This window comes from Amphibalanus amphitrite, unplaced genomic scaffold, assembly GCF_019059575.1.
Source record: "Amphibalanus amphitrite isolate SeventyFive unplaced genomic scaffold, NRLGWU_Aamphi_draft 001642F_arrow, whole genome shotgun sequence".
Taxonomy (NCBI): domain Eukaryota; kingdom Metazoa; phylum Arthropoda; class Thecostraca; order Balanomorpha; family Balanidae; genus Amphibalanus; species Amphibalanus amphitrite.
This window is the reverse complement of record NW_024883135.1, coordinates 21069-32995: the sequence shown is the minus strand read 5'-3', so window position 1 is coordinate 32995 and position 11927 is coordinate 21069. Positions and strand designations below refer to the sequence as shown.

Below are 11927 nucleotides of genomic sequence, written 5' to 3'. Positions count from 1 at the left end.
GCAGACGTTCCAAGGCTGTAGCATTGTATTTTTTTCGACACCCCTCACTCTGCACGTGCCACGTGCTAAATTTGGTACCCACATGGTTCGGGGTATGCTCCATTCGTGGCAAAGGGATGTAGCTCCCCATCAATGAAAGCCACTTGTCAATCAGACATGTGGTTGCAAAGTTATAAGCTGTCAATTAGCGTCGTTTGGCCGGGTCGGGCTGCTAATACCTACTTACATTTTTCCACTAAACCACAAAGGACTCGCTCGCACTTCGCGCTCGCTCGTAATTATCATTCTTTGTATATTATATAATATTTATCAATATTTTTTAAATTCATAAAGTCAATTTGTTATTGTAATCTTGCATACATCTCTATCTTTCGCAGGTAGACCGTTCGTCGTTTCTGCAAAGATGTCTCAAAAAGAACAGTTCTATAAACTGGTTCACGAAACCAAAATATCTTCAAACTCTGCTTTGATTACCGATGAAAAGTACGAGATTATAAAGGAAGAACTGCAGGGAATCAGCAAAGGCGCAAAACCGTCGGGCACCGCGAAACGCTATCGCATCTGGCAGAAGTACAGGCTAGTCAAGTTCGGATCAATTGAAAAGGTTGTAGATAAGAAAAGTGCAAAAGAAATCGTGCGGGAATCAGATTTGTTTGATGTGATTAATGAACTCCATTCTTTGACTGGGCATTGCGGAAGAGACAAGACGCTTATGGAAGTTCAAAAGCACTATGCAAGCGTCAGCAGAAAAGTCGTCTGGGCATTCCTCTCAACTTGCCAAACGTGCGAGCAGAAAAAGCCTAGGCCTGGCCAGAAGGTAGTGACTAAGCCTATTCTCAGCAACGACATGAACTCCAGAGCCCAGGTTGATCTAATAGACTGGACGAGTGAAAGCTCAAAGGGATTCAGATACATTTTAACATATCAAGACCACCTAACCAAGTTTGTCGTTTTGCGGCCCTTAAAATCAAAAAGGGCGGAAGAGGTGGTATTTCATCTCATCGACATATTCTGCCTGTTTGGGGCTCCAAACATCTTGCAGGTAAAGTAGCTTTGTCATATTGTATTTTTTTACCGATATATAGGTGAAAGCAATCATGAACGTTCTCTGTTTTTATTTTTTCTCTGTTTTTAAGTGCAAAAACAGTTTATCTCACCCTCATTGAATGTTAAGGGAATTTCATCATTAAGACCCTACATTTTGTCTATGGTCTGCATCTGTACTATACTATCATGTATTACCGGTTGTTTTAATATATTCCATCTCATCAGCAGCAGCAGCCAGCATGCGCTTATTCGTAAAATATGTACGGCTCTCCAAGATATTAGGGTGGGGTTGGCCGCTTCAGTCTTTAGAAAATTACTTGGATATGAGCGAACATGCACTGGTCGTTCTTTTGCGCATTATAGCAGATGCTGGAGTTGATATAACTGACTTGATTAGAAGAAAACCAGAGACATACATAGTTTCAGATTAACCCTCGCACTTGTAGGGGGGTCGGATGACCCCCCCCCCATGGTTTTTCGCGAATAACTCGCGTAAAACGCGGCGGATCGCCGCGAAACTTACAGTACCCTCGCGTTGATCAATCTGACACGTACTGTGGAAATTTCAAGTCGATGTCATGTCAGGTCATCAAGTCATGACGTCATATGTCAGGTCATGTTTGGACGAAATCGGCAGGTTTTGCGATCTGTCGCACGATGGTGCGCGTTCTTGCTTCCCAGCGCATGAGTATGCATTCTATGAGAGTTTATTGGTGTTTATGGATGTCTAGACATCGCATACAGTTGACTCAAGGTCAAGGTCACGCAAGGTCACGCTTGTTAGGAGCATCTTCTAGGTCAATTTAGTCGCTTCAATTAGCTGTTTTTTTTTGCGAGTTTGAGCGTCAGGATGATTGCTTAGAGGTGAATGGATGTCAGATTCGAGCTCAGCGCCTATGAATACACTATAGTTGACCCGCCATGTGTCAAGGTCATCCGTGGTCATCCGAGGTCATCTGAGGTCACTGACCTAGGATTACCTTTGATGACCTTTTCACCTAAGGTCAAGATTAGGGTAATTTGAACTGTTCTAAGTCACTTTTACAATGATTCGCTCGTGATTCATGAAGGTAACTGCACAACCACTGTGTGAAACATCGCAATAAAAACATGAAAGTAGTTCAGATAAAGGCTAAGATTGCGTTAAAAATTCGTTAAAACAGAAAACCTAAATGTGTTTCAGAGCGACAACGGACGCGAGTTTCGCAACAAAGTAATAAAGCAGTGCACAGCCATGTGGCCATCGCTCCAGCTCGTTCGTGGACGACCTCGCCATTCGCAGTCCCAGGTGAGCGATTGATAGGTATAAGCCAGATTGGCTATTCACCAATATACGAATTTAGATTTGGTATAGAATTAGCTTGTTGTTCCTACATGGATTTTTGAAGTCTTTAAAATAGATATTCATATTGAATTGATCGTGTGCATGTTTGTGCTGGGGTTTATGGACGGACGCTAAAGCGCAAATAGGCTATCAAGCGCCCTTATTTGATTGCTCAAAAAGTGACTATTCAATATCAATGCCTGCGCAAATAAATAGAAGTGGAAAGAACATGAATAAATAAATCGAGAGTTAAAAGAGGTCAATGCAAACTGTACCATGTAATATTCGCCGCCATGTGCATGCTTGACTTTCTCATGTACGGATATAGTAATATTTATTTCCGCCCGGGGCTGGGAAAATGCATTTTATTTACCAAGGTTTTTTTGCGGAAGTACCGAGTGCCGGCAGGCACGAGGTCTGTAGCAAAAAATTCGAGGTGAATAAATTAAGCATTTTCCCAGCCCAAAGGGTGGGAAGATAGTTACTACATGCCGTTAATTGCTACTTTCATCTTGAATATTCTCTTAAAAATTGTCTGGGAAAATCAAAATGACCGTGGTCAAGAACCTTTTCCCAAATACCTTAAACATTAGCCGTGAGCGGTCCGGAAGCTTTTCCCAAAATCACGTGCTAATGTTAAAGGGATATCTCGGCATGTGGTAAATTGACACATTTAATGTTTCCAGGGATCTGTCGAAAGGGCGAATCGGCTGGTTCAGGAAAAGCTTCGGTGCTGGCTTGCCGATAACCCGGAAAGTAATTGGCCCGAGGGACTACGCTTTGTTCAGTGGATGATAAACACGCAGGTATATAGCCTTCATCTGTATTAGTTACAAAAAATATCATTTGAAATTTTCCTCATTCGTTTAAAACATATGTTTTGAAGAAAAAAAATATTTCCAATCATTAGCTGTAATTTAAGTCAAAGCGGGAGAAGTGTAAAGTATTAGCTGGTTACGCTTAACTGCACAGTCTCGTATTTTTGTGTGAACATTCTGTTGTTAATATCTTGAATATGTTCTGACTGTTTCAGAAGAACGACGGGATTGGAACTGCTCCCTACAAAGCGATGTTCGGTGTTGAGCCCCACATGGGCCTGAGGGACACGCAGCTCAGAGGAGCGCCCGCCAGACTGTTGAGGACTGAGCAGGAGCTGGCGGATATGCTGGGACTGGTGGCTGATGGAAGTCGCCAGACGGCCACAGATGCAGGACTGGACAGTCAATCGGGCAGCAGCAGCAGCAGCGACTGGCAGCCGGCTGGCCGCGCCCATGCAGGGAGGAGAAGGAGCGGTCGTGCTGTAGTATGCAGCAGCAGCAGCAGCAGCAGCAGCAGCGACGAGGAGCCAGCTAGCTGCACTCCAGGGAGGAGCGGTCCCACAGTGGCGGTAGCCGGCAGCAGCAGCAGCGACGAGGAGCCAGCTAGCTGCACTCCAGGGAGGAGCGGTCCCACAGTGGCGGTAGCCGGCAGCAGCAGCAGCGACGAGGAGCCAGCTAGCTGCACTCCAGGGAGGAGCGGTCCCACAGTGGCGGTAGCCGGCAGCAGCAGCAGCGACGAGGAGCCAGCTAGCTGCACTCCAGGGAGGAGCGGTCCCACAGTGGCGGTAGCCGGCAGCAGCAGCAGCGACGAGGAGCCAGCTAGCTGCACTCCAGGGAGGAGCGGTCCCACAGTGGCGGTAGCCGGCAGCAGCAGCAGCGACGAGGAGCCAGCTAGCTGCACTCCAGGGAGGAGCGGTCCCACAGTGGCGGTAGCCGGCAGCAGCAGCAGCGACGAGGAGCCAGCTAGCTGCACTCCAGGGAGGAGCGGTCCCACAGTGGCGGTAGCCGGCAGCAACAAGGGCATGCAGCAGTCACCGGTAGCTGCACAGCCTGTTAAGCGAACACTAAGAAGCAGGCGCTGCACTCACTGTTATGGGCCGGCACCTGCATCTGACGGCTTTTGCGATCTGTGTTCTCGTGCTAAGAGGGCACTTGAAGAGCGGGAGATCGCCTCGGCATCTCAGAAAAAACAGGCGAATCTCATGCTGGCTCGGACGAGGAAGGCGAAGAAGATTCTATCTGTGGGTCAAAATGTACGCATTGGCATTCCCGACGTGGACAGGGCGAGGACGCAACAGAAAAATGTTATCGGAGTGATATTGGAGGTGAGTCTGGAGTAATTTTCTTTTTGCAGCTGCTTGTACTATTGGTTGCTCTTTCTCGCCACGCTTTCTATTGCTATATTTTCAATTTTTTATTTCGATAACTTTTTACTGTGAATTAAGTATATAATATGATTTTCAATCAATATGAATATTGTTCTCAATGTTGAAACGATTTAATATCTGTAAAAATAGTTGCTTAGTTATTTTTCATCATGATTTCAAGTGTATAAGGCGCTGAAAGGACATTGTCGGTTCAATTAGATTTGATGTCAACAACAAAACGTTTTTAACACAGATCGAAACTGTAGGTGTCTGGCACTGGTCGCAATAATTATAAATCATATCAATATTATCTGCAGTAAATTAATTGCTGATGCTGTAAAAACTTTGTATCGCTCGTTGACATAGATGACCGTGTTCGCAGTGTGTCGGCGAGTCACAGTATATAATTGGCACGACGAAGGGGAAGCTGTCCGGCGTCTACGGCCCAGAAGCAGTACAACCGTGTGCCGGGCACTTCATCTCCTCCTCCGACGTCCCCGACATCTCGATCACACTTAGAGAATGTGCTCGCCTCAGGCCCATGTCACTCCACTTTTGATGACATCATATGGGGGCCTCAGGATAATAATGGCGCGGCGCGCCACAATCGCTTCAAAGCTACTTGCCAACAGTTGCCATTTTTGAAAATATTATTTTGAAATAAAGTTCCAAGTAATAAAAATATTGTAATTAAGTTGTTGAATAAATCGATACCATACTTAAAAACTTACTGAAAAATGATTTATTCATAGTAAAAATATAAGCTCGATGCGTTTTTACGTTGCTTTTCTGCAACTGCAGAGGGTTTTTAAATCGTCTATATCTTCAAAACCGGCCATTTCTTAGCATATTGCTGCTCTTTTTTATCGCTAGAAAATTAATTGGACTTTCCAATGACATCAATGGTTGAGCGATGTGTGTAGAGTGTTAGACCAACAATCTTCAAATGAAGTTAGTCATTTTTACGTTGTAAAGGAATGGAGTACCCCTTTCGAGCATCAGGGGTGACGTCACTCATGATCTGTCTCTGATTGGTCGGCGGGGGAGTGACTGTACCTTCTATAGATGGCCTTGGCTCGCCTGGTCTCAGGGGGGAAGGGTCAGGGGATGTTTTCCTGCAAGTGCAGGAGGGGTGTATGTAAAGGCCGATGCAAGTGCATCAAGGCGGGCGTTACTTGTATCAGTCGCTGCCATAAAGGCGCTCACTGCAATAATAAATAGTAAGAAAGTCAGACTGTTGTTTGTGATTTGGCATGGTTTTGTTTTTGACGGAAATTATCGAATAGTTTAAAGACCACGTGCTACGGAACTTGATAACTGCGTACACAACCTCTCTTAACCTAAACACTTTCGCGTTATACAGATACCTCATATGATTAAACTTTTGATCCAATAAAATTCAAATGAGTCATAAAAATGTATCTTCGATCGCATTTATTTGCCACCCCGCGCGCCCCACAAAGGACAATCATTTTCGCACGTCTGCACACCTATTTAAATTAGGATACAAGAGGGACGATGGTAAGTACTACACACCAGCCCCCTCCCACTATAAATGGCAACGAGTTCGGAAGGAGAACCTTAGTACTATCAGATTTATTTGAAAATTCCCTAAAATTACAGAACAGCAAGTTTCTGGCCGCCTCAGATAGACTTAGCCATAAGCAAATGTCCTAATGTTAATGAATATACTCATTTTAGCACGGTAGAAAACTTTTGTGATATAGTTACTCACTTTGCCTGGGCAATTCGCGAAATGCCCAATTACGCACTTTGCCTGTGAGCACAAAGTCAGTCCATTCGCGAATTGCCTAGGCCAAGTGAAAAACCGGACTTTGCCTAGGCCATTCGCGAATTGCCGGCAGTTCGCGAATGGCCTAGGCAATTCGCGAATTGCCCAACTTCGCACTTTGCCCGTAACATATATATATATATATATATATATATATATATATATATATATATATATATATATATATATATATATATATATATATATATATATATATATATATATATATATATATATATATATATATATATATATATATATATATATATATATATATATATATATATATATATATATATATATATATATATAATGTGTATATGTGTGATATGTATGTATGTATGTGTGTATGTGTGCATATATCATAATTTATATATGCCTTTTGTCTGTTTACATATATTTTCTGTATTCTGTATTCTAAAGACTCAACTGCCTTAATTTTTCCTCTCTTTTTTTTTCTTTTACAGTACAGTACGGTACAGTAGGTACACTGTACAGTTACAGTACCTTTTTCTCTTTTTTATCACTTCTTTCACTGTAGGTACCCCAGGTACGATGACCAGTGATACATAGGTACACACTTGCTGATAATACCATTGATAATGGTAATAATGGTTGTATGCTGATGTATGTTACTTACATCTCTTATTGCATTACGAATGTACGTTGATGTATGCTGTTTGTTTACATCGTTGTGTTACATGTAAGTGTTTTGTGTTGACGTCCTGCCGTGTATTATTGTGGTATCAAATATCACCCAATAACCATCGCTGGAACCGGTGAGACCGAGCGGCAACAAGCTTTGCTTAGCTGCGGGATCTCACTTGGCTCCAGCAATAGCAAACTGCTAAAATGACCAGATAATGTATGCATATATTATTTTGCATATTACTCAGAAAATTGTATAAATGTTAAATTATCTGCATGGCTGGGTCTCCCATGATCACTTTAACCTTTTTTATTGGGGATTGTAGTGGGGGGTCAGTCAATGACTTATGAGCTCATTGACTACTTTCTGTCTTATGATTATACCATACCTAAATCCTCGCTCCCTTCTTGTCTTCTTTTTATTTCTTTTCCATTTCTTAGCTGGGAGTGCCGCGACATTGTTTTTTTTTTCTCTGGTGTTAACGTAAGGGTACTGTGTGTCGCTGGGTTCGAGGGTGGGGGCACTCCTGGTCACCTATTAATGGGTGGCGGCGTAAAAAAATGAAAAAAACTAAAGGGGGGCAAAAAAATGCCTCCCCCACCGCCTGGAAGGATAACCCTCCTCAGCCGAGGGGGGGGGCGGGTGCCGCCCCCCATAGGGTTTTTTTCGCGATAGCTCCGAACACGCTGGAGATAGAGAGCTGAAACTTGGCATACCTGACCTTTGATTCAAGTCGGATCTTTTGACACCAACCGCATTTTCGGGTCAGGTCAGGTCACTGACCTATCACGTCATAAGTGAACCTCTGCATGGTCTTCAGATGTCGCAACTTCGCAACGCCCTCACTGCCAGAGGAGCTTTCACAGGGAAATGAACCTTGCAGGATCTAGTATCGATTACGAATCTCACAACTTGTATATTTCGGATTTTTCCTTAAGGTCATATGAGGTCAGGTCATTTTCGTGATCTAACCATTATTGATTGATTGATTGATTGATTGATTCATATTTTATTTATAAAAAACATTTTTACAGTCATACATTTACACGGATTGGTGCAGAAGCGACAAGCGCTTATCTCTAGGCACCTCTCCCAGTTCCCTACAAGGTAGGGGGCACGACCACCGCCCCCGACCGCACAGCCAGCAGACCAAAAGCAGAGCCGCCCGTCGCCAGTCCGCCTATTTTATACTTAGAGAAATTACTTCCTAAAGCGTGCCTTTTATATGAACCTACCAGTGCCAATGATATAATTTTGAATGGCCCTGACCACTCCCCCACTGTCGCCGCCGCCAATACCTTGACCCTCTAGGAGAATTTCGAGTTGTCTTCTAAAAGAAAAAGCGTCAAAGTCGTGGAATACAGTGGAGACAGAGTTAAAAAGAAGCGTCCGTTCGTCAGCGTAAAGAGGGCAGTGCAGCATAAAGTGACGTGAGTCCTCCCAAAGATGACAGCACTGACAGGCAGCATCTTGGGTGTCCTTAGATAAACTGTGAAGAGGTGTGCTTTTAGAGTGGACATATGCAAACGAAGTCTAGCGTGGAGTGTTGCCTAGCTTGGATCCTGAGGAGAAGAAGGGGTTGGGCTGGGGACACAAATGCTGTCTTACTTTAGTGGAAAACTTGGAGTGTGATCGGATCTGACGGATATGTTCCGGGAGGGAATTCCAGGATCTGGTAGTTTCAGGGATGAAGGATCGCTGGAAACAGGATAGGCGGTTTTTCAGGAGCGTGAGAAGTGATGAGGTGCGGAGGTTGCGTTGAGTCGAGTCCTGGCGCGTCGGCGTGATTAGGTCTGTTACATAGGCAGGAGTTGATGGTGGTGGATGGCGGAGTTGATGAAAAAATGTCAGTCTATGAGTCAGTCGTCTTGTCGTCAGTGTTTCCCACCCCAGGTCCTTGTGTAACTTGTCAGTTGGAGATCTGTAAAGGGCACCAGTCACTAGTCTCGCCGCTCTGTTCTGTAGTTTTTGTAGTCTGAAAATGTCTGAAGTCGTCAGGTGTCCGTCGTACACTATGTCGCAGTAGTCGAAAAGTGGTCGGATGTAAGTAAAATAAATGTCATTCAATACTTGTCTTGGCAAGTATTTGGCGACAGGATAGATAGGGCTAAGTGCTCTATTTACTTTAGTTACAACTTTGTTCACATGTTCATGGAAGCGTAAGTCAGTCGAGAACGTCAGTCCTAGATGTGTGTGGCTGGATGAAGTTGGGATCCGTTCACCTCCAAAAGTCAGCTGTAGTGTTTATGTGTCCTGTCTTGTGGTAAATGTCTGCTGCTGTGTCTTCTGTGGGCTAAAATAAATCCCCCATTTATCGCCGAACTGTTTGATGATATCGAGGTCGCGCTGGAGAGACTGTTGGTGTTCGAGTGAATTTCGCGGGTGAGAGGAATAAAGAGAGGTGTCGTCAGCAAAGAATAAAATTTGGTTTTCAGTTAAATTAGATAGATATAAGGTAAATGAGGGCTAAAAGGGGTCCGAGGACCGAGCCCTGGGGGCAGCCGGCCTTGATCTTCTGCCACTCGGAGAATGTAGCAGGCCTGGATGGCTAAGCAGCCATCCAGGCCTATGCCCACTGCCGACGCCGACACGATGAACAATTACTTCGCGAGTGTTGGTACGCAGACCGCTCGCCAGGTGGACTCATCCGGGCCGGAGCTGCCGGTGCGCCTGCCGCGCGTGACTACCGGCCGGTTTACGGTGCACACGGTGACGCCGGAAAGACTGGCGATGACAGTGGCGCAGATGAGCAACAGCTCAGCATCTGGTGCAGATGGTCTGTGTGTTCGGTTCGTGAAGCTGTGCATGCCGTACATCTGTCATGTACTCACCCATATTGTGAGCTGATCGGCCCAGTGTTATTTTTAATTTTTACAAACGATTTAGTGTCCTACATAGACACAGAGGAGTCCAAAATAGTCATGTACGCCGATGATGTCCAGTTTTTGCACCGGAGTAGAATATGGGCCCTCAGAAGCCGATGCTGACCCTTAGAGGCCGGCATCGGGTCTTCAGATTCCAGTGCGGGGGGCCCTCAGAGGCTAATGTGGGCCTTTACAGCCAGCATGGGGCCCTCAAAGGTCAGAATGGGACCCTAAAAGACTGGCATTGGCCGGCGTTGGACCCCAGAGGCCAGCAGAGGGCCCTCAAAGGCCAAGATGGGCCCTCAGAGTCCGATGCGAACCCTTAGAGGCCCGCATCGGGTCTTCAGCGACAACCTTCACAAGGTTGTCGACGGCAGCCCTCGACAACCTTGTGGGCTGCCTGGTGGAGGCCGCCTCTTCGCGGTGGGCAGCAGAGTCGACGGAGGGTCAGCCCGACGTCGGCACCGGACCGGTTCCCCCGGCCCGGAGCAAAACGGTCTCCAAAGCGCCCTCTCCGTGGGGGCTCCTGGCGGCGGCCACCCATCTGGCTGCCGTCGTGTCGTCGCGCCGACCTCACCACCCGTTGCGGACTCATCACCGACGTGGACACCCTCCCGACTCTTCCGCTCTGGGGGCAGCGTTACGCCCATCGGCAGGCCTGGAGCCGCGCGTCGCGCGGCTCGGCCTGCTGAATGATTAGCGACCGGGTCGCGCCCCCCGCCGTGACCGACGGCGGCGGGGAGGCGCAAGGTGGTCGCCCGGGTAACCGCCATCGCCGTCGAGCCCGCAACCGCAGATACCGTCGCAACTGCGCCAGGAGAAGTCTCCTCACCGTCATGGTATGGAACGCGGAGGGCCTCCGCCCGAAGATCGCGGAGCTAACCCCCTGGCTTTCCGAGACGCAAGTCGACGTCATCGCGGTACAAGAGGGCCAATTCCCTAAGACGGCTCCAAGGATACCCGGCTTCCAACCCCCGGTCGTAACACGCCGCACAAGAGGCAGAAGAAACGACGGCCCCGTGAAAGGAGGAGACGTCGCAATGTACGTCCGCGACAGTCGCAACTTCACGGTCCTGGACGGCCCCTTCAAGCCCGGTGTGGACGACACCACCGAGATATGCGGCGTGCGCATCCTGGGACCCCTCGAACTCGACCTCATCAACATCTACCGCCCGCCCATCCGCCCAGATGAGTCGGATGAGAGACAAGACCTGTTCGACCCGACCCACCTGCCCAGCGGCGACAGCACCATCGTCGCCGGAGACCTCAATGCCCACCACCCGCTGTGGGACGCGGACTGCGACGAAGCGGACGAAGTCGGCGAGAGGATAGCGACCTGGCTAGACTCTATCGGCTGGACGACCCTCAACGACGGCCGACCGACGTTTACCAGCTACCGCTCCGGGGGCCAGACAGCACCGGATGCGGCGTTCTGCAGCCCGTCCCTAGCGCGGCGGACCAAGTGGAGCATTGGCCCCGACCTGGGCAGCGACCATCTCCCGATGCTCTTGGAGATCCGGACCGGCGGTGCGCCTCCGAAGATGATCCGGAAGACCCGCTGGTCGTTCAAGAAGGCGGACTGGCTGGCGTTCCAGGAGGAGTGCGAGGCTGCCTTTGCGGAGGCGGGCCCGGAGCACGAATCCGTTCAGGAACTGGCCACCAGATTCCACCAAGCGCCGGAAGAAGCAAGCGTGCGTCACATCCCTCGGGGAGCACGCAACCGGCCACGACCATGGGCCCTGGATCCAGAGCTGAAGGAGGCGGTCGACGCCAGACGCGCGGCGCGGCGGGACCTGAGAAGCGGGGACCGTTCGGCCAAGGAACGCTGGGTGGAGGCAAAACGCAGAGCAGCATCTGTGGAACGACGTGTCTCCCAGAGACAGTTCAGAGAATATGTCTCCACCACCCTCAACAAACATCAGAGCCTCGGCCGCGTCCACAAGACGTTGAAGATGTGGGAGGGTGCTTCCGACGACCAGCACAGAGCCGCTGAGTCGATGGAAGATGGCGACCGGACGCTCGTGTCGGACCGGGACAAGGCGAACGCATTCAACCGCACCTATGCG

The 11927-nt window shown here is 48.0% G+C and overlaps 1 protein-coding gene across 1 annotated transcript; it reads left to right on the top strand.

Annotated features, from left to right (window-relative positions):
* Positions 1 to 252: 252 nt before the first annotated feature.
* Positions 253 to 3806, top strand: LOC122374338 (KRAB-A domain-containing protein 2-like; the record flags this gene model as incomplete). The annotated part of the gene is made up of 4 exons (XM_043353028.1): positions 253 to 1042; positions 2231 to 2335; positions 3058 to 3177; positions 3405 to 3806. Coding segments are annotated over exons 1-4 (1266 nt in total), but the record flags the coding sequence as incomplete, so codon positions are not given.
* Positions 3807 to 11927: the final 8121 nt, after the last annotated feature.